This window comes from Mustelus asterias, chromosome 1, assembly GCF_964213995.1.
Source record: "Mustelus asterias chromosome 1, sMusAst1.hap1.1, whole genome shotgun sequence".
Taxonomy (NCBI): Eukaryota; Metazoa; Chordata; class Chondrichthyes; order Carcharhiniformes; family Triakidae; genus Mustelus; species Mustelus asterias.
In genome coordinates, this window is record NC_135801.1 from 1,784,640 (window position 1) to 1,805,297 (window position 20,658).

General features: G+C 43.7%; 1 protein-coding gene across 8 annotated transcripts in view; it reads left to right on the forward strand.

The window, feature by feature from the left end:
* manba (mannosidase, beta A, lysosomal) overlaps window positions 1–20,658 on the forward strand; it is a 143,381-nt gene that overhangs the window by 23,768 nt on the left and 98,955 nt on the right. For all 8 annotated transcript variants that reach the window (XR_013495801.1, XR_013495821.1, XM_078201014.1 and 5 more), the window contains one exon: window positions 9,697–9,820. Coding sequence is in view for 6 of the 8 variants with exons in the window: in XM_078201014.1 (XP_078057140.1) it covers window positions 9,697–9,820 (124 nt within the window). In the remaining 2 variants the exon portion in view is untranslated. The remainder of the gene's footprint in view (window positions 1–9,696; window positions 9,821–20,658) is intronic.

Sequence of the window (20,658 nt, forward strand, 5' to 3'; positions counted from 1 at the left end):
AAAAAATCCTGGGCTTTATCAATACAGGCATAGAGTACAAAAGCAAAGAAGTTATGTTAAACCTGTACAAAACACTGGTTCAGCCTCAACTGGAGTATTGTGTCCAGTTCTGGGCACCACGTTTTAGGAAGAATGTGAAGATATTGAAGAGAGAATGTAAAGATTCACGGGAATGGTTCCAGGGATGAGGAACTTCAGTAATGAATAGAGCTTGAAAAAGTTGGATAAAAGCAAATTACTGCGGATGCTGAAATCTGAAACCAAAAGAGAAAATGCTGGAAAATCTCAGCAGGTCTGGCAGCATCTGGAAGGAGAGAAAAGAACTGATGTTTCGAGTCTGGATGACCCTTTGTCAAAGCTAATTTGAATTTACAAAGGGTCATCCGGACTCGAAACGTCAGCTCTTTTCTCTCCTTACAGATGTTGCCAGACCTGCTGAGATTTTCCAGCTTTTGCTCTTTTAGTTGGAAGATTTGGAACTGTTTTCCTTGGAGCAGAGAAAGTTGGGAAGAGATATGATCGAGGTGTTCAAAACCACGAAGTGTCTGGACAGAGTAGATGGGGAGAAACTGTTCCCAGTCGTGAAAGGATCATGAGGGAAATTGATGAAAAAAGCGATGACAAAATGAAAAAATCTTTCACGCAGCAAGTGGTTAGGATCTATAACGCACTGCCTGAGAGTGTGGTGGAGGTAGGTTCAACCGAAACATTCAAGAGGGAATTGGACTATTATCTGAAATGGAAGGCCGTGCAGGGCTATGGGGAGATGGTAGGAGTCGTCGTAGGTGAAATAATGCTTCAGAGAGTCAGCACAGGCAAGACAGACCCTTTTGTGCTGTAATCACCATGTGATTATATTCTGTGATTCTATTTATTACATGGACCTGTACTTTCTGGAGTTTAGAAGAATAAGAGGTGATCTCTATAAAATTCTTAAAGGGCTTTGAGATTTGAGCATGTGGACATTTGGAAAGAGGATGTGTTGGAGCTTTTGAAATGGATCAAGTTAGAAAAATCACCGGGACCGGATGGAATGTACCCCAGGTTACTGTGGGAGGTGAGGGAAGAGATTGCTGAGCCTCTGGCGATGATCTTTGCGTCATCAATGGAGACGGGAGAGGTTCCGGAGGATTGGAGGATTGCAGATGTGGTTCCGTTATTCAAGAAAGGGAGAAGAGATACCCCGGGAAATTATAGATCAGTGAGTCTAACCTCAGTGGTTGGTAAGTTGATGGAGAAGATCCTGAGAGGCAGGATTTATGAACATCTGGAGAGGAATAGTATGATTAGAAACAGCCAGCACGGCTTTGTCCAAGGCAGATCATGCCTTACGAGCCTAATTGAATTTTTTGAAGATGTAACTAGACACATAGATGAGGGAAGAGCGGTAGATGTAGTTTATATGGATTTCAGCAAGGTGTTTGATAAGGTGCCCCATGCAAGGCTTATTGAGAAAGTGAAGGGGCATGGGATACAAGGGGACGTTGCCTTGTGCATTCAGAACTGGCTTGCCCACAGAAGGCAAAGAGTGGTTGTAGATGGGTCTTTTTTAGCATGGAGGTCGGTCACCAGTGGAGTGCCCCAGGGATCTGTTCTGGGACCCTTGCTCTTTGTGATTTTTATGAATGACCTGGCTGAGGAAGTGTTGGCAAGTTTGCTGATGCCACAAAGGTTGGTGGGGTTGTGGATAGTGAAGAGGGATGTCAGCAGTTGCAACGAGACATAGATAAGAGTGGCAGATGGACTTCAACCCAGATAAGTGTGTGGTGGTTCATTTTGGTAGGTCGAATAGGATGAAAGAATATAATATTAAGGGTAAGATGCTTGGCAGTGTGGAAGATCAGAAGGATCTTGGGGTCCGGGTTCATAGGACGCTCAAAGCAGCGTCGTAGGTAGAGGCTGTGGTTAAGAAGGCATATGGAATACTGGCCTTCATCAATAGAGGAATTGAGTTTAGAAATCGGGAGATAATGCTGCATCTGTATAGGACTCTGGTCAGACCCCACCTGGAGTACTGTGCCCAGTTCTGGTCGCCTCATTACAGAAAGGATGTGGAAGCCATAGAAAGGGTGCAGAGGAGATTTACAAGGATGTTGCCTGGGTTGAGGAGCATGCCTTATGAGGATAGGTTGAGTGAGCTCGGCCTTTTCTCCTTGGGGAGACGAAGGATGAGGGGTGACCTGATAGAGGTGTATAAGATGTTGAGAGGTATTGATCGAGTGGATAGTCAGAGGCTTTTTCCCAGGGCTGAAATGGTTGCCACAAGAGGGCACAGGTTTAAGGTGCTGGGGAGTAGGTACAGAGGAGATGTCAGGGGTAAGTTTTTCACTGAGGGTGGTGGGTGAGTGGAATGGGCTGCCAGCAGTGGTGGTGGAGGCGGATTTGATAGGGTCTTTTAAGAGACTTTTGGATAAGTTCATGGAAGTTAGTAAGATAGAGGGTTATAGGTAAGCCTAGTAGGTAGGGACATGTTCGGTGCAACTTGTGGGCCGAAGGGCCTGTATTGTGCTGTAGCTTTTCTATGTTCTATGTTTGACAGGGTAGATGAAGGAAGGCTGTCAGGATATGCTACAAGTTGTTTCAGACTGGGATGAGAGGAATTTACTTAAAAGATAGTGAAAATTTGGAATTTTCTACCCCAAAGTGCTTTGGAGTCTCAGTCATTTGGATGTATTCAAGACAGAGTTTGATAGATTTCGATATATTAAAAACATCAAGGGATAATGGGGGTAAAGCAGGATAATGGCATTGAGTTAGACAATCTCCCATGATCTAGTTGAGTGGCGGAGCAGACTTGAGGGGCTGAATGGCCGCCTCATGTCCTATGTAGATAAATTACTGGATAAGTTGTTGTCTAGGCTGATTGTATCAAGTTTCACAATAAGCATTTTGAGAAAAGATTGAGTGTTAAGGGCATAATTTCTTTTTGTAGACGAGTGGCTGTTTGTGTGCCAGCTTGATCAGATATAATTGGCTAAGCAAAAATGCTTGCCACATCTATAATTTCTTGGTAGAGTTTTGTGGTGTCAGATGCACTTCTTGGAAGTGTAGCACTTTTTAAGTATCACTTCTTTTGCTGTGTTGATGGTGTTACAATTAACATTTAAACAGAATTTGGGAAAATCCATTATTTACTGGAAGAATAAAGCCACAAGATTCCACGATTAAACCAAATTGATTTTACTGTATAGGAAACAATGCAAACAAGCACGGCTACATACACAGTCTTAGGTTATTACTTACATTTTATATCAAAATGCACAATAAAACACAACCATAGACACTTGAGACTAAATTCCTCAATTCTGTCTTTTTTCCACTATGTTTTCTTCTCCAGGAAGACATTGCCCACTTATCAAGTTCTTGAAGACTATCCACTTTCTTGGGACTAATTCTAAACTTTGCCACAGCTGTCTGGTGAGGTTTGAGACCTCTCAGCTCATGTCTGAACTTCACTGCAGTTTCTGAATTTGACAGAAAATTGAAAGTCCCCTTGTTTCTAATAGCTCCATTCTCCCCAATTCACTGCTGTAACACAGCACTTTGCAAATTCTGTTCCTCAGCCTTCTGAACTCAGGGCTTACATTCCCAAAGCCCCTTGTTTTCAAAGGTGTGATTAGCTCCTGTGATCTGGGAATGGCTTGACTAATTTAAATCCCTTCTGAAGACAACTGTAAACAACTCGTCTCCACCAAAAACTCCCAGACCTGAATTATCAGGATGGCAAACACTCAAAGATCAAAGAACAGTGCAGCACAGGAACAGGCCCTTCAGCCCTCCAAGCCAGTGCCGACCATGATGCTTCAGCCCGGAGAGTTGGTGGGAAAGTGTCTCCACCAACCCTGACAGACCTGCTGCCATTTCACACTCTAATGAGCATTGACTGGCAGCAGGCGGGACTTCCATTGCACTTGAGAGGAAGTCCCACCTTGGAGAGCTGTTGGATAATCAGATTTGCCGACAGCTCTCCAGCGCATCCAGGTACTGTTTTGGTTTTTTCTCCTTTTTTGCTGACTCTGGCCTTTAGGCAGGCTTGTCCAATGAGCTGCTCCTCCAATCATGAGCCATTTCTATCCCACCTTTGCTTCTGATAGGTGGACAAGTGCGCTTATCAGCAGCCAATGAGGTTGAGATACAGTCTCTGATTGGAGGAGCAGCTAACACCGGCATCAGTGAGTGTACTTAAGGCATGCTGGGCCAAGAGAGGTGAAGCAATGGTGAGGCCGGAGCCCGGTGAGGCCGGAGCCCGGTGAGGCCGGAGCCCGGTGAGGCCGGAGCCCGGGGAGGCCGGAGCCCGGGGAGGCCGGAGTTGAGTCAGGCCCGGGGAGAGTGAGGTTGATTTGAGCCCTGGGAGTTTGATTCTGACCCTGGGAGGTTGGGTGGATTCGGGCTTGGGGAGGTTGAGTCAGGCCTGGGGAGGGCGAGAGATTAAGTGAGACACGAGAGATGGAATGTGCGCGTGCCATTCAGTAAGATCGTGGCTGATCTGATTGTGACCTCAACTCCACATCCCACTTATCCCCAATAACTTTGAATCCTTTATTAGTCTGTGTGCTTTGGTCTTAATAATATTCAGTGACCCTGCCTCCACCGCTCTCTGGGGAAGAGAGTTCCAAAAAAAATAGAATGGCCGACAGAAGAAAATTGGATGGTTTGCCACCTTATATTTATTGTTCATTCTGACTGATCAGTTTCTGTGGATTTTTACTGGTAGCTTCCATGTCCTTTTCGATTTATTCATTGCCTACATCCTCAGCTTTTCTTCGCAGTTCCATTACTTTGAACTTATTGTTACAAATATCTAATTAAATTTGTGTGTTTTGGAGGTATAACTTTTGGTTTCAGGAATTAAAGAGTTAAATGCAAGTTAGGTGGAAAAACCTGGGTTTGAGAAATAACCTTAAGGCAATTACTGTTCCAAGGACTCCGTGTTTACACAGACACCAGAGGTGGAAGACTAAAGAGTGGGCTGCTTTTCTTGGGTCAGAATTCTAGGCTCCTCCCCCTGGCAGATTCTGAGGTGGGGGGAGCGCAAAATAGCATGGACGGGGTTCCCTCTTGTCCCAGTGCGATTGTCCGGTGGAATGGACAGGGCCTTGGGCAGGAAACCCACCTGTGCCCCTATTACAGCTCTCAAGTTCCTAAGACACCCAACCCTCAGAGAGAATTTCTTCTCATCTTCATCTAAATGGGAGCCCCCCCTGCGCCCCTCCCCCATTCCAGTTACAAATCTAGTGAAAATAAAGGCAAAATACTGCGGATGCTGGAATCTGAAACAAAACCAGAAAATGCTGGAAAATCTCAGCAGCATCTGTGGGAGGGAATAGAGCCATTGTTTCTAGTCTGGGTGACCCTTCGTCAGCGCTCTAGTGAATGTAGTGAACCTTCTTTGAACCATTTCTAACGTATTTATATCCTTCCCATAATAAGACCAAAACTGTATGCAATACTCCAGCTGTGGTCTCATCAGCACCTGTACAACTGTAGCAAAACATCCCTACTTTTATATTCCATTCCATTTGCAATAAATGACAACATTTCATTTGCCTCCACTTGCTGTACCTACATATTAACTTTTGTGATTCATTACCCATTAAGTGGTAAGAATTATAGAATCCCTGCAGTGCAGAAAGAGGCCATTCAGCCCATCGAGTCTGCACCGACCACAATCCCACCCAGGCCCTATTCCCGTAACCCCACATATTTACCATGCTAATCTCCCTGACACTAGGATCAATTTAACATGGCCAATCAGCCTAACTGTCACATATTTGGAGTGTGGGAGGAAACCGGAGCAACCGGAGGAAACCCAGGCAGACACGGGGCGAACGTGCAAACTCCACACAGTCACCCGAGGCCAGAATTGAACCTGGCGGTGTGAGCGCGCTAACCCACTGTGCCGCCCCCCGAGAATGTGGAACTCACTACCACAGAGAGTATTTAAGGTACATGTAACAAAGAGCAGGTATACCATTCAGCCTCTCGACCCTGCTTTGCCATATAATGCAATCATGGCTGATCTGATAATCTCAAATCTGCATCCCAGGAGCCTTCGCTCACCCTCAGAACCTGTTCTTCTTGATGAGTTCACCTGTGAAGGCAAACTCTGGTTCTTCTACCACAGAAGCCATCGCAGCTGCGAATGCATTTCAAGTTTCAAGCCCTTCCGAAAGAAGGAATTTAAGCAATGGGACTGCAGCGATATCGCATTGCAGCAAGACTGACTTCACATCTCATCTTTAAGATCTAAAAAATCTTCGTCTGCTTTTAATCTTTGTTACTGTATTTTAGTTATAACTTTATCACTTTTCCCTAAGTAACTTTCAGCAGTAGTTTTTGTGATAAACTAACCTTTATTTTAAGACTAAAGTTTGTCTGCTGAGTTATTTTTACTCATAAATTAAAAGGGGGCTGTATACAGACTTAGAAATTCCTAGCTCACGGACTACTTTAAAGAAGTGCTTTTTACTTGGTCATGACATTCTATTTTAAGTTAGTTTATAAATAATGCACCTAAGTTATTTCAGTTGGAGGCCTTCTACCAAAATATAGAACACAACCAAACGTGATGAACCGTTGAAGCATACTTCGCAATATTAAATAGCGTAAAGTACAACCTGGTGAGGGGATTAAGTAGATTACGCTCAGTGTCATAGACTTTACTTTGTTTTATAATGTTCCAATGAAGTGTTATTAAGCGTGCTATATAAATACAAGTTATATATTCCCTGGAGTTTAGAAGAATGAGAGGTGACCGCAATCACAGGGCGCCACGGTGGCACAGTGGTTAATACTGCTGCCTCACAGAGCCAGGAACCCGGGTTCAATTTCCGCGTTGGGTCTGTGGAGTTTGCACGTTCACCCCGTTGGTTTCCTCCAGGTGCTCCGGTTTCCTCCCACAATCTAAAGACGTGAAGGTTAGATGGATTGGCCATGGAAAATTGTCCCTTGGTGTCAGGGGGATTGGCAGGGTAAATATGTGGGGTTACGGGGATAGGTCCCGGGTGGGATTGTTATTGGTGCAGGCTCGATGGGCCAAATGGCTTCCTTCTGCACCTTTGGGTTTCTATGACCTCATTGAGACACACACAAGCTTAAGGAGCTTGGCAGAGAAGGTGCTGAGAGACTGTTTCCCCTGGCTGGAGAATCAGAACTCGGTGTCACACTCTCAAGGTGTTGGTCATTTAGGACCGGGATGAGGAGAAATTTCTTTACTCAGAGTTGCAAACCTTTCGTATTCTCTATCTCGGAGAGCTGTGGGTGCTCAGACACTGACGGCAGGATTTTCCATGCCACCCGCTTCGTGTTTCGTGGCGGTGGAGGAAGCACGCCATTGGCCGGTGGCGGGATCTTCCGGCCCCGTCATTGTCAGTGGGGTTTCTTGTTGAATAAACACTTTGCCGCCGTGAAATCCATGACAGGGGTGCGCTGTCATCAAGGCCCAGACCACCCCGCCGGCATGCACGGCCTGGAAGGTCGGCCTAAGTATATTTAAGACTGAGATCGATAGGTTTTTGGAGACTAAAGGAACCAAAGGGACAATGCAAGAAGCTGTGGCTGAGATGGAAGACCAGCCGTATTACTGAATGATGCAGCAGCTCTGAGGGACCATATGGCCTAATCATGCTTCTGCTATGTGATCATTTTCTCATTTTTGTACATTATTCAGCTGGTTACTGTGGGTGCTACATACTGTGCGGAAACTGAGATTTCCACCTCATTCCAGGCGCTTCACAGTTCCAAACAATTTTTGCCAAAGATGTTTGATGGGTGAAGAGGGTAGTGCTGATGATCCTAGACTTATTTTTAGAGGCACAACTAGAAGTGCTTGTAGGGGTCTTGGGAATTCTTTTGCAGCTGCGCACAGAAGCTCTAAGCTGCTTGGAAAATTCCAGCAGTATTCCTGTGTGGAAAGCAATATGATCCCTAATCTGTGGCCATAGGGCAACTGTGGATTGATTTTCATTCCCTGTCACCTGTTTAATGTTGCTTATTGTTGCTCTTGGGGTTAATACAGGATCACAGCTTCCACATGTATGTACAAGAATATGCATTTATATAGCATTTTATTAAGTCCCTCAGAAACACCCTAAGGAAGTTCATATGCAACTCCTTGATTTGATGTGTAGTCACACTGGTTATATCGGTGTAACCCAACAACTTACACAGCTCAAGCTATCTGACTAGTTAGTTGAATTTTTGGTGATGGAGGGAAGAGTATTGGCCAATATACAGAGATATGGAGCAGGATTCTCTGGCCGTTTATCGCCAGCGGGATTCTCCCGCCCACTGCAATGAACGGAGATGTGGCTGAGCGGGATGTGAATGGCTGGAGAATTCCGGCCATGATCTTAACATTTTATCTGAAAGCAAATACATCTGACAAAGCGGCACTCCCTCGGTGCGGCGCTCCCTCGGTGCGGCGCTCCCTCAGTGCGGCGCTCCCTCGGTGCGGCGCTCCCTCGGTGCGGCGCTCCCTCGGTGCGGCGCTCCCTCGGTGCAGCACTGAAATGTCGACCTAGATTTTGTACTGAAGACCTGCACTCAGTTTTGATCTCTCAATAACTGAGGCAGCTTGGCACCATGGGTAGATCCTGTGTTGTCTGCCAGTTTGCCGACCCCACTGTCCTCAGGCAGATTCCACCACAGCTCCTGGTTTGTAGTTGTCACATCGTCCCAGCCTATCAGTGACTGGGCAGCTGCTATTAATTTACAATCTCCTCCTGAAGGATGTTGCCTGGGTTGGGGGGCGTGCCTTATGAGGATAGGTTGAGTGAGCTCGGCCTTTTCTCCTTAGAGAGACGAAGGATGAGGGGTGACCTGATAGAGGTCTATAAGATGTTGAGAGTTATTGATCGAGTGGACAGTCAGAGGCTTTTTCCTAGGGCTGAAATGGTTGCCACAAGAGGACACAGGTTTAAGGTGCTGGGGAGTAGGTACAGAGGAGATGTCAGGGGTAAGTTTTTCACTCAGAGGGTGGTGGGTGCGTGGAATGGGCTGCCAGCAACGGTGGTGGAGGCGGATTCGATAGGGTCTTTTAAGAGACTTTTAGATAAGTACATGGAACTTAGTAAGATAGAGGGTTATAGGTAAGCCTAGTAATCGCTAAGGTAGGGACATGTTCGGCACAACTTTGTGGGCTGAAGGGCCTGTATTGTGCTGTAGCTTTTCTATGTTTCTATGAAGGGTGACCCGGTTACTTGTGTGGGATTTTGAGGGGGGGGGGGGTGAATTGTACTGTGTTCCAAATACACCAAATTAGTCTCTTAATCCCAGCGCCCGGATTGCCTGGTTCCTCCAGTTCCCAGCAGAGACTAAAGATTATATTCTACAGATTCAGTGTGTTGCCCTACAGACTAGCCCCAGACTAGCAGCGACACCATTGTAGTGATGGAGACTAACTTTAGCAGAAAACGTCCCTCACAGTAGATGTAAATATATATTTATACAATTCCCACCATTCAGTCATTAACAGAGCAATCACTCTGATGAAAAAAAGCACTTGCACACCCAGCTTTGCCATCGCCATTCTACCAATTAAAACACAACTTTTCAAGTTCAGATAGTCTGTTTCTTTGCTGTAGACTCGAATAATTTACATGCACTGAACAAACATGGATATTGAGACCACAGTCAATAAATGTAATAGTTTGAATGCACCTGATTTATTTAACATCCTTGTACCTTAAATTTTAGGAGCAGTGCTCTTTCAGCTGGGACTGGGGTCCATCGTTTCCCACGCAGGGTATCTGGAAAGATATAAGAATTGAGATGTACAACGTCTGCCACCTGACACGTCTCACAGCAACGACTACTTATGGTATGAGCATTGATAACTTTTGGCATGACAACAAAGTTCTTTGGAACAGGAACAGGCCCTTCGGCCCTCCAAGCCTGTGCCGATCATGATGCCCGAACTAACCTAAAAAAAATCTACCCTTACTCAGTCCGTATCCTTCTATTCCCTCCCTATTCATACACCCATCCAGATGCCTCTTAAATGTTGCTAATGTTCCTGCTTCCACCACCTCCTCTGGCAGCGCGTTCCAGGCACCCACCACTCTCTGTGTGAAAAACTTCCCCTGAATATCTCCCTTAAACTTTCCCCTTCTCACCTTGAACCTGTGCCCCCTGTAATTGACACTTCCACCCTTGGAAAAAGCCTCTGACTATCCACCCTGTCTGTGCCTCTCATAATTTTGTAGACCCTCTATCAGGTCTCCCTTCAGCCTCCAGCTTTCCAGTGAAAACAATCCTAGTTTATTCAACCTCTCCTCATAGCTGACACCCTCGAGACCCAGCAACATCCTGGTGAACCTTCTTTGCTCTCTCTGCAAAGCTTCCACATCCTTCTAGTTGTGTGGTGACCAGAACTGCACGCAATACTCCCGAGTGCGGCCCAACCAAGGTTTTATGATGTCTGAAGATATTTTATTTTACTTATGTTTAGTATCATTTAAAGTGTCATTATATTTTACTGATAATTTGTAAGTTTGATGACAATGTCTCATGGATAAAACTTGCCTTTTCATAATTTTAAAAAATTGTCTTGTATAAATATTTTGGATGCAGAATTCTGCAATTTAGTTAATAGAACCTGCTTGTTGTGTGCTTAATGAATCATAAAATTAAATGAGTCTTTAACTCATTACTGGCTGGTGGTTATTGTTTACTGTGATGTGCATGGCTAATATTTTACAAGAAACCTCTGTTTCTGTCTGCTCCCAGTTCTCTGGGCTCTGTTCGCTCTCCACAGACGCTGTCAGACCTGCAGAGGTTTTCGAGCATTTACTGTTTTGTTTCAAATTCCAGCATCCACAGTAAATTGCTTTTATCATCTGTTTCTACTTTGCTTATGTTGCACGTGATAGAAAAAGCACAGTGGAGAGAAAAGAGCAATAAAACTGCAAGTTCATGATCATTTGGCAGTAAAAGAAGCTGAAACTGGGTCATGGAGGTTTACAGCATGGAAACAGGCTCTTCGGCCCAACTTGTCCATGCCGCTCTTTTTTTAACCACTAAGCTAGTCCCAATTGCCTGCGTTTGACCCATATTCCTCTCTACCCATTTTACCCATGTAACTGTCTAAATGCTTTTTAAAAGACAAAATTGTACCCGCCTCTACTACTACCTCTGACAGCTTGTTCCTGACACTCATCACCCTCTGTGTGAAAAAATTGCCCCTCTGGACACTTTTGTATCTCTCCCCTCTCACCTTAAACCTATGCCCTCTAGTTTTAGATTCCCCTACCTCTGGGAAAAGATGTTGACTATCTAACTGATCTATGCCCCTCATTATTTTATAGACCTCTATAAGATCACCCCTAAGCCTCCTAGTTTAGAAGATAGAGTTAAAATATAGTTGATCCATGATATTATTGATGTTGAATCAGATTCAATATCAGCCGTCCTAGTTAGTTAGGGATTGCTATTTTAACAAGATATTTTCCTTCTATTTCACTCTGTATCTGTACCTGTATCTGTACCAGGATGATAGGGAGTGGGATAGCTTGATCTTGGTTTCAGATAAAGCTCAGCACAACATCGTGGGCCGAAGGGCCTGTTCTGTGCTGTACTGTTCTATGTTTCTATCTCCCTGGATCATGAACTGTTATATATTTAAATAGTCTGATGATTGCTTTCAGAGCAAGTTGCATGATTTGATGGTGATGTCATGAGGGTGTTTCACAGGCTGGTGCTTAGTTTTAGTTTCTGTTCTGTGCAGACAAGTTTTTCAATAAACTTGCTGTGTGTTACTTTGAATCTACGTGGGCAAACCACATCTTTTTCTGTTTAAAATCCACAGATCCTAACATAGTTAGGACATTCCATGAACCATATCCAAAGTGGGCAGGTACATAATCCACTCCTGCCAATAGTTCTCTCCAGTTGGCCAAAAGGTATATCAGACAGATACGATTTGATATTGTTCCCAGGTGGAAGGGCTCAGGTTTGGTTGGCTTCACTCTCCAATGTTTCAACTCGGTTTTTAAAGAAGTAGCATTTGTATAACCTTTCTTTTGGGACAGCATAGTGGTTTGCACTGCTATCTCACAGCGCCAGGGACCTGGGTTCAATTCCGGCCTCGGGTCACTGTCTGCGTGGAGTTTGCACATTCTCCCCGTGTCTGCATGGATTTCCTCCAGATGCTCAGGTTTCCTCCCACACTTCAAAGATGTGCAGGTTGGATTGGTTGGCCATGCTAAATTACCCCTTAGTGCCGGGGGACTAGCAGGGTAAATATGTTGGGTCACGGGAATAGGGCCTGGGTGGGATTGTTGTCGGTGCAGGCTTGATGGGCCAAATGGCCTCCTTCTGCACTGTAGAGATTCTATGATTCAAACAGGTTTGAGGGACTGAATGGTTTAATATTCCTATCTATTCACAATCCATTGTAAATTAATTTCTTGACAATTAATGAAATAATTATGTAACAGGTTTAGAGCAGCAACAATTTGCATTTATACATCTTTAATGTAACACAGCATCCCAAGCTGCTTTGCAGGAACATTAGACAACATCTGACACTGAGCTGCATGAGATGTGAGGAGAGATATTAAAGAGGAAGTTTTAAGGAGGGTGTTAAATGAAATTGGTGGAGAGGTTTTGTGAGGAATCTTCAAAGCTGAGAGTCTGGACAGCAGAAGACACAGATAATTATCAGAATTTATCTAAAAAATGAATTCTTTGGTGCAATTTTTAAGTTGCTTTTTTAAATTTAAAGAAGTGAAGCAACTGAAATGAAATGTGTGTGTAAACATCGCCTTCAGTGGAATGTGTGTAAACATCGCCTTCAGTGGAATGTGTGTAAACATCGCCTTCAGCGGAATGTGTGTAAATATCACCTTCAGTGGAATGTGTGTGTAAACATCGCCTTCAATGGAATGTGTGTAAACATCACCTTCAGTGGAATGTGTGTAAACATCACCTTCAGCGGAATGTGTGTAAACATCACCTTCAGCGGAATGTGTGTGTAAACATCACCTTCAGTGGAATGTGTGTAAACATCACCTTCAGTGGAATGTGTGTAAATATCACCTTCAGTGGAATGTGTGTGTAAACATCACCTTCAGTGGAATGTGTGTAAACATCACCTTCAGCGGAATGTGTGTAAACATCGCCTTCAGCGGAATGTGTGTAAACATCACCTTCAGTGGAATGTGTGTAAACATCGCCTTCAGCGGAATGTGTGTAAACATCACCTTCAGTGGAATGTGTGTAAACATCGCCTTCAGCGGAATGTGTGAAAACAGCACCTTCAGTGGAATGTGTGTAAACATCACCTTCAGTGGAATGTGTGTAAATATCGACTTCAGCGGAATGTGTGTAAACATCACCTTCAGTGGAATGTGTGTAAACATCGCCTTCAGTGGAATGTGTGTAAACATCACCTTCAGTGGAATGTGTGTAAACATCGCCTTCAGCGGAATGTGTGTAAACATCGACTTCAGTGGAATGTGTGTAAATATCGCCTTCAGCGGAATGTGTGTAAACATCGACTTCAGTGGAATGTGTGTAAACATCGCCTTCAATGGAATGTGTGTAAACATCACCTTCAGTGGAATGTGTGTAAACATCACCTTCAGTGGAATGTGTGTAAACATCACCTTCAGTGGAATGTGTGTAAACATCACCTTCAGTGGAATGTGTGTAAACATCACCTTCAGTGGAATGTGTGTAAACATCACCTTCAGTGGAATGTGTGTAAACATCACCTTCAGTGGAATGTGTGTAAACATCGCCTTCAGTGGAATGTGTGTAAATATCGCCTTCAGCGGAATGTGTGTAAACAGCACCTTCAGTGGAATGTGTGTAAACATCGCCTTCAGCGGAATGTGTGTAAACAGCACCTTCAGTGGAATGTGTGTAAACATCACCTTCAGTGGAATGTGTGTAAATATCGCCTTCAGCGGAATGTGTGTAAACATCGCCTTCAGCGGAATGTGTGTAAACATCACCTTCAGTGGAATGTGTGTAAATATCGCCTTCAGCGGAATGTGTGTAAACATCACCTTCAGCGGAATGTGTGTAAACATCACCTTCAGTGGAATGTGTGTAAACATCGCCTTCAGCGGAATGTGTGTAAATATCGCCTTCAGCGGAATGTGTGTAAACATCGCCTTCAATGGAATGTGTGTAAACATCGCCTTCAGCGGAATGTGTGTAAATATCGCCTTCAGCGGAATGTGTGTAAACATCACCTTCAGCGGAATGTGTGTAAACATCACCTTCAGCGGAATGTGTGTAAACATCACCTTCAGCGGAATGTGTGTAAACATCACCTTCAGCGGAATGTGTGTAAACATCACCTTCAGCGGAATGTGTGTAAACATCACCTTCAGCGGAATGTGTGTAAACATCACCTTCAGCGGAATGTGTGTAAACATCGACTTCAGTGGAATGTGTGTAAACATCACCTTCAGTGGAATGTGTGTAAATATCGCCTTCAGCGGAATGTGTGTAAACATCGCCTTCAGTGGAATGTGTGTAAACATCGACTTCAGTGGAATGTGTGTAAACATCACCTTCAGTGGAATGTGTGTAAATATCGCCTTCAGCGGAATGTGTGTAAACATCGCCTTCAGCGGAATGTGTGTAAACATCACCTTCAGTGGAATGTGTGTAAATATCGCCTTCAGCGGAATGTGTGTAAACATCACCTTCAGTGGAATGTGTGTAAATATCGCCTTCAGCGGAATGTGTGTAAACATCGCCTTCAATGGAATGTGTGTAAACATCGCCTTCAGCGGAATGTGTGTAAATATCGCCTTCAGCGGAATGTGTGTAAACATCACCTTCAGCGGAATGTGTGTAAACATCACCTTCAGCGGAATGTGTGTAAACATCACCTTCAGCGGAATGTGTGTAAACATCACCTTCAGCGGAATGTGTGTAAACATCACCTTCAGCGGAATGTGTGTAAACATCACCTTCAGTGGAATGTGTGTAAACATCACCTTCAGCGGAATGTGTGTAAACATCGCCTTCAGCGGAATGTGTGTAAATATCGCCTTCAGCGGAATGTGTGTAAACATCACCTTCAGCGGAATGTGTGTAAACATCACCTTCAGCGGAATGTGTGTAAACATCACCTTCAGCGGAATGTGTGTAAACATCACCTTCAGCGGAATGTGTGTAAACATCACCTTCAGCGGAATGTGTGTAAACATCACCTTCAGTGGAATGTGTGTAAACATCGACTTCAGCGGAATGTGTGTAAACATCACCTTCAGCGGAATGTGTGTAAACATCACCTTCAGCGGAATGTGTGTGTAAACATCGACTTCAGCGGAATGTGTGTAAACATCACCTTCAGCGGAATGTGTGTGTAAACATCGACTTCAGCGGAATGTGTGTAAACATCACCTTCAGCGGAATGTGTGTAAACATCACCTTCAGTGGAATGTGTGTAAACATCGACTTCAGCGGAATGTGTGTAAACATCACCTTCAGCGGAATGTGTGTAAACATCACCTTCAGTGGAATGTGTGTAAACATCGCCTTCAGCGGAATGTGTGTAAACATCACCTTCAGTGGAATGTGTGTAAACATCACCTTCAGTGGAATGTGTGTAAACATCGCCTTCAGCGGAATGTGTGTAAACATCACCTTCAGTGGAATGTGTGTAAACATCGCCTTCAGCGGAATGTGTGTAAACATCACCTTCAGCGGAATGTGTGTAAACATCACCTTCAGCGGAATGTGTGTAAACATCACCTTCAGCGGAATGTGTGTAAACATCACCTTCAGCGGAATGTGTGTAAACATCACCTTCAGTGGAATGTGTGTAAACATCACCTTCAGCGGAATGTGTGTAAACATCACCTTCAGCGGAATGTGTGTAAACATCACCTTCAGCGGAATGTGTGTAAACATCACCTTCAGTGGAATGTGTGTGTAAACATCACCTTCAGTGGAATGTGTGTAAACATCACCTTCAGTGGAATGTGTGTAAACATCACCTTCAGTGGAATGTGTGTAAACATCACCTTCAGTGGAATGTGTGTAAACATCACCTTCAGTGGAATGTGTGTAAACATCACCTTCAGTGGAATGTGTGTAAACATCACCTTCAGTGGAATGTGTGTAAACATCACCTTCAGCGGAATGTGTGTAAACATCACCTTCAGTGGAATGTGTGTGTAAACATCACCTTCAGCGGAATGTGTGTAAACATCACCTTCAGTGGAATGTGTGTAAACATCACCTTCAGTGGAATGTGTGTGTAAACATCACCTTCAGCGGAATGTGTGTAAACATCACCTTCAGTGGAATGTGTGTAAACATCACCTTCAGTGGAATGTGTGTGTAAACATCACCTTCAGCGGAATGTGTGTAAACATCACCTTCAGTGGAATGTGTGTGTAAACATCACCTTCAGCGGAATGTGTGTAAACATCACCTTCAGTGGAATGTGTGTAAACATCACCTTCAGTGGAATGTGTGTGTAAACATCACCTTCAGCGGAATGTGTGTAAACATCACCTTCAGTGGAATGTGTGTGTAAACATCACCTTCAGTGGAATGTGTGTGTAAACATCACCTTCAGTGGAATGTGTGTGTAAACATCACCTTCAGTGGAATGTGTGTGTAAACATCACCTTCAGTGGAATGTGTGTGTAAACATCACCTTCAGCGGAATGTGTGTAAACATCACCTTCAGTGGAATGTGTGTAAACATCACCTTCAGTGGAATGTGTGTGTAAACATCACCTTCAGCGGAATGTGTGTAAACATCACCTTCAGTGGAATGTGTGTGTAAACATCACCTTCAGTGGAATGTGTGTGTAAACATCACCTTCAGCGGAATGTGTGTAAACATCACCTTCAGTGGAATGTGTGTAAACATCACCTTCAGTGGAATGTGTGTAAACATCACCTTCAGCGGAATGTGTGTAAACATCACCTTCAGCGGAATGTGTGTAAACATCACCTTCAGTGGAATGTGTGTAAACATCACCTTCAGTGGAATGTGTGTAAACATCGACTTCAGTGGAATGTGTGTAAACATCACCTTCAGTGGAATGTGTGTAAACATCACCTTCAGTGGAATGTGTGTAAACATCACCTTCAGCGGAATGTGTGTAAACATCACCTTCAGTGGAATGTGTGTAAACATCACCTTCAGTGGAATGTGTGTAAACATCACCTTCAGCGGAATGTGTGTAAATATCGCCTTCAGTGGAATGTGTGTAAACATCACCTTCAGCGGAATGTGTGTAAACATCACCTTCAGTGGAATGTGTGTAAACATCACCTTCAGTGGAATGTGTGTAAACATCGCCTTCAGTGGAATGTGTGTAAACATCACCTTCAGTGGAATGTGTGTAAACATCGCCTTCAGTGGAATGTGTGTAAATATCACCTTCAGCGGAATGTGTGTAAATATCGCCTTCAGCGGAATGTGTGTAAACATCACCTTCAGCGGAATGTGTGTAAACATCACCTTCAATGGAATGTGTGTAAACATCGCCTTCAATGGAATGTGTGTAAACATCGCCTTCAATGGAATGTGTGTAAACATCGCCTTCAGTGGAATGTGTGTAAACATCGACCTCAGCAGAATGTGTGTAAATATCGCCTTCAGCGGAATGTGTGTAAACATCACCTTCAGCGGAATGTGTGTAAACATCGACTTCAGCAGAATGTGTGTAAATATCGCCTTCAGCGGAATGTGTGTAAATATCACCTTCAGTGGAATGTGTGTAAACATCGACTTCAGCAGAATGTGTGTAAACATCACCTTCAGCGGAATGTGTGTAAACATCGACTTCAGCGGAATGTGTGTAAATATCGCCTTCAGCGGAATGTGTGTAAATATCACCTTCAGCGGAATGTGTGTAAATATCGCCTTCAGCGGAATGTGTGTAAACATCACCTTCAGTGGAATGTGTGTAAACATCACCTTCAGTGGAATGTGTGTAAACATCACCTTCAGTGGAATGTGTGTAAACATCACCTTCAGCGGAATGTGTGTAAATATCACCTTCAGTGGAATGTGTGTAAACATCGCCTTCAGTGGAATGTGTGTAAACATCGACTTCAGTGGAATGTGTGTAAACATCACCTTCAGCGGAATGTGTGTAAACATCACCTTCAGTGGAATGTGTGTAAACATCGACTTCAGTGGAATGTGTGTAAACATCACCTTCAGCGGAATGTGTGTAAACATCACCTTCAGTGGAATGTGTGTAAACATCACCTTCAGCGGAATGTGTGTAAATATCGCCTTCAGTGGAATGTGTGTAAACATCACCTTCAGTGGAATGTGTGTAAATATCGCCTTCAGTGGAATGTGTGTAAACATCACCTTCAGTGGAATGTGTGTAAACATCACCTTCAGTGGAATGTGTGTAAACATCACCTTCAGTGGAATGTGTGCAAATATCACCTTCAGTGGAATGTGTGTAAATATCACCTTCAGTGGAATGTGTGTAAACATCACCTTCAGTGGAATGTGTGTAAATATCACCTTCAGTGGAATGTGTGTAAACATCACCTTCAGTGGAATGTGTGTAAACATCACCTTCAGCGGAATGTGTGTAAACATCACCTTCAGTGGAATGTGTGTAAACATCACCTTCAGTGGAATGTGTGTAAACATCACCTTCAGTGGAATGTGTGTAAACATCACCTTCAGTGGAATGTGTGTAAATATCACCTTCAGTGGAATGTGTGTAAACATCACCTTCAGTGGAATGTGTGTAAACATCACCTTCAGCGGAATGTGTGTAAACATCACCTTCAGTGGAATGTGTGTAAACATCACCTTCAGTGGAATGTGTGTAAACATCGACTTCAGCAGAATGTGTGTAAATATCACCTTCAGTGGAATGTGTGTAAACATCGCCTTCAGTGGAATGTGTGTAAACATCGACTTCAGCAGAATGTGTGTAAATATCACCTTCAGTGGAATGTGTGTAAACATCGCCTTCAGTGGAATGTGTGTAAACATCACCTTCAGTGGAATGTGTGTAAACATCGACTTCAGCAGAATGTGTGTAAATATCACCTTCAGTGGAATGTGTGTAAACATCGCCTTCAGTGGAATGTGTGTAAACATCGACTTCAGCAGAATGTGTGTAAATATCACCTTCAGTGGAATGTGTGTAAACATCACCTTCAGTGGAATGTGTGTAAACATCACCTTCAGTGGAATGTGTGTAAACATCGACTTCAGCAGAATGTGTGTAAATATCACCTTCAGTGGAATGTGTGTAAACATCGCCTTCAGTGGAATGTGTGTAAACATCGACTTCAGCAGAATGTGTGTAAATATCACCTTCAGTGGAATGTGTGTAAATATCACCTTCAGTGGAATGTGTGTAAACATCGCCTTCAGTGGAATGTGTGTAAACATCACCTTCAGTGGAATGTGTGTAAACATCGCCTTCAGTGGAATGTGTGTAAACATCGACTTCAGCAGAATGTGTGTAAATATCACCTTCAGTGGAATGTGTGTAAACATCGCCTTCAGTGGAATGTGTGTAAACATCACCTTCAGTGGAATGTGTGTAAATATCACCTTCAGTGGAATGTGTGTAAACATCACCTTCAGTGGAATGTGTGTAAACATCACCTTCAGCGGAATGTGTGTAAACATCACCTTCAGTGGAATGTGTGTAAATATCACCTTCAGCGGAATGTGTGTAAACATCGCCTTCAGTGGAATGTGTGTAAACATCACCTTCAGTGGAATGTGTGTAAACATCGACTTCAGCAGAATGTGTGTAAATATCACCTTCAGTGGAATGTGTGTAAACATCGCCTTCAGCAGAATGTGTGTAAATATCACCTTCAGTGGAATGTGTGTAAACATCACCTTCAGCGGAATGTGTGTAAACATCACCTTCAGTGGAATGTGTGTAAACATCACCTTCAGTGGAATGTGTGTAAACATCACCTTCAGCGGAATGTGTGTAAACATCACCTTCAGTGGAATGTGTGTAAACATCACCTTCAGTGGAATGTGTGTAAATATCACCTTCAGTGGAATGTGTGTAAACATCGCCTTCAGCAGAATGTGTGTAAATATCACCTTCAGTGGAATGTGTGTAAACATCACCTTCAGCGGAATGTGTGTAAACATCACCTTCAGTGGAATGTGTGTAAACATCGACTTCAGTGGAATGTGTGTAAACATCACCTTCAGCGGAATGTGTGTAAACATCACCTTCAGTGGAATGTGTGTAAACATCACCTTCAGTGGAATGTGTGTAAACATCGACTTCAGTGGAATGTGTGTAAACATCACCTTCAGTGGAATGTGTGTAAACATCACCTTCAGTGGAATGTGTGTAAACATCGCCTTCAGCGGAATGTGTGTAAACATCGCCTTCAGCGGAATGTGTGTAAACATCGACTTCAGTGGAATGTGTGTAAACATCACCTTCAGTGGAATGTGTGTAAACATCACCTTCAGTGGAATGTGTGTAAACATCGCCTTCAGCGGAATGTGTGTAAACATCGACTTCAGTGGAATGTGTGTAAATATCGCCTTCAGTGGAATGTGTGTAAACATCGCCTTCAATGGAATGTGTGTGTAAATATCGCCTTCAGCGGAATGTGTGTAAACATCACCTTCAGCGGAATGTGTGTAAACATCACCTTCAGTGGAATGTGTGTGTAAATATCGCCTTCAGCGGAATGTGTGTAAAC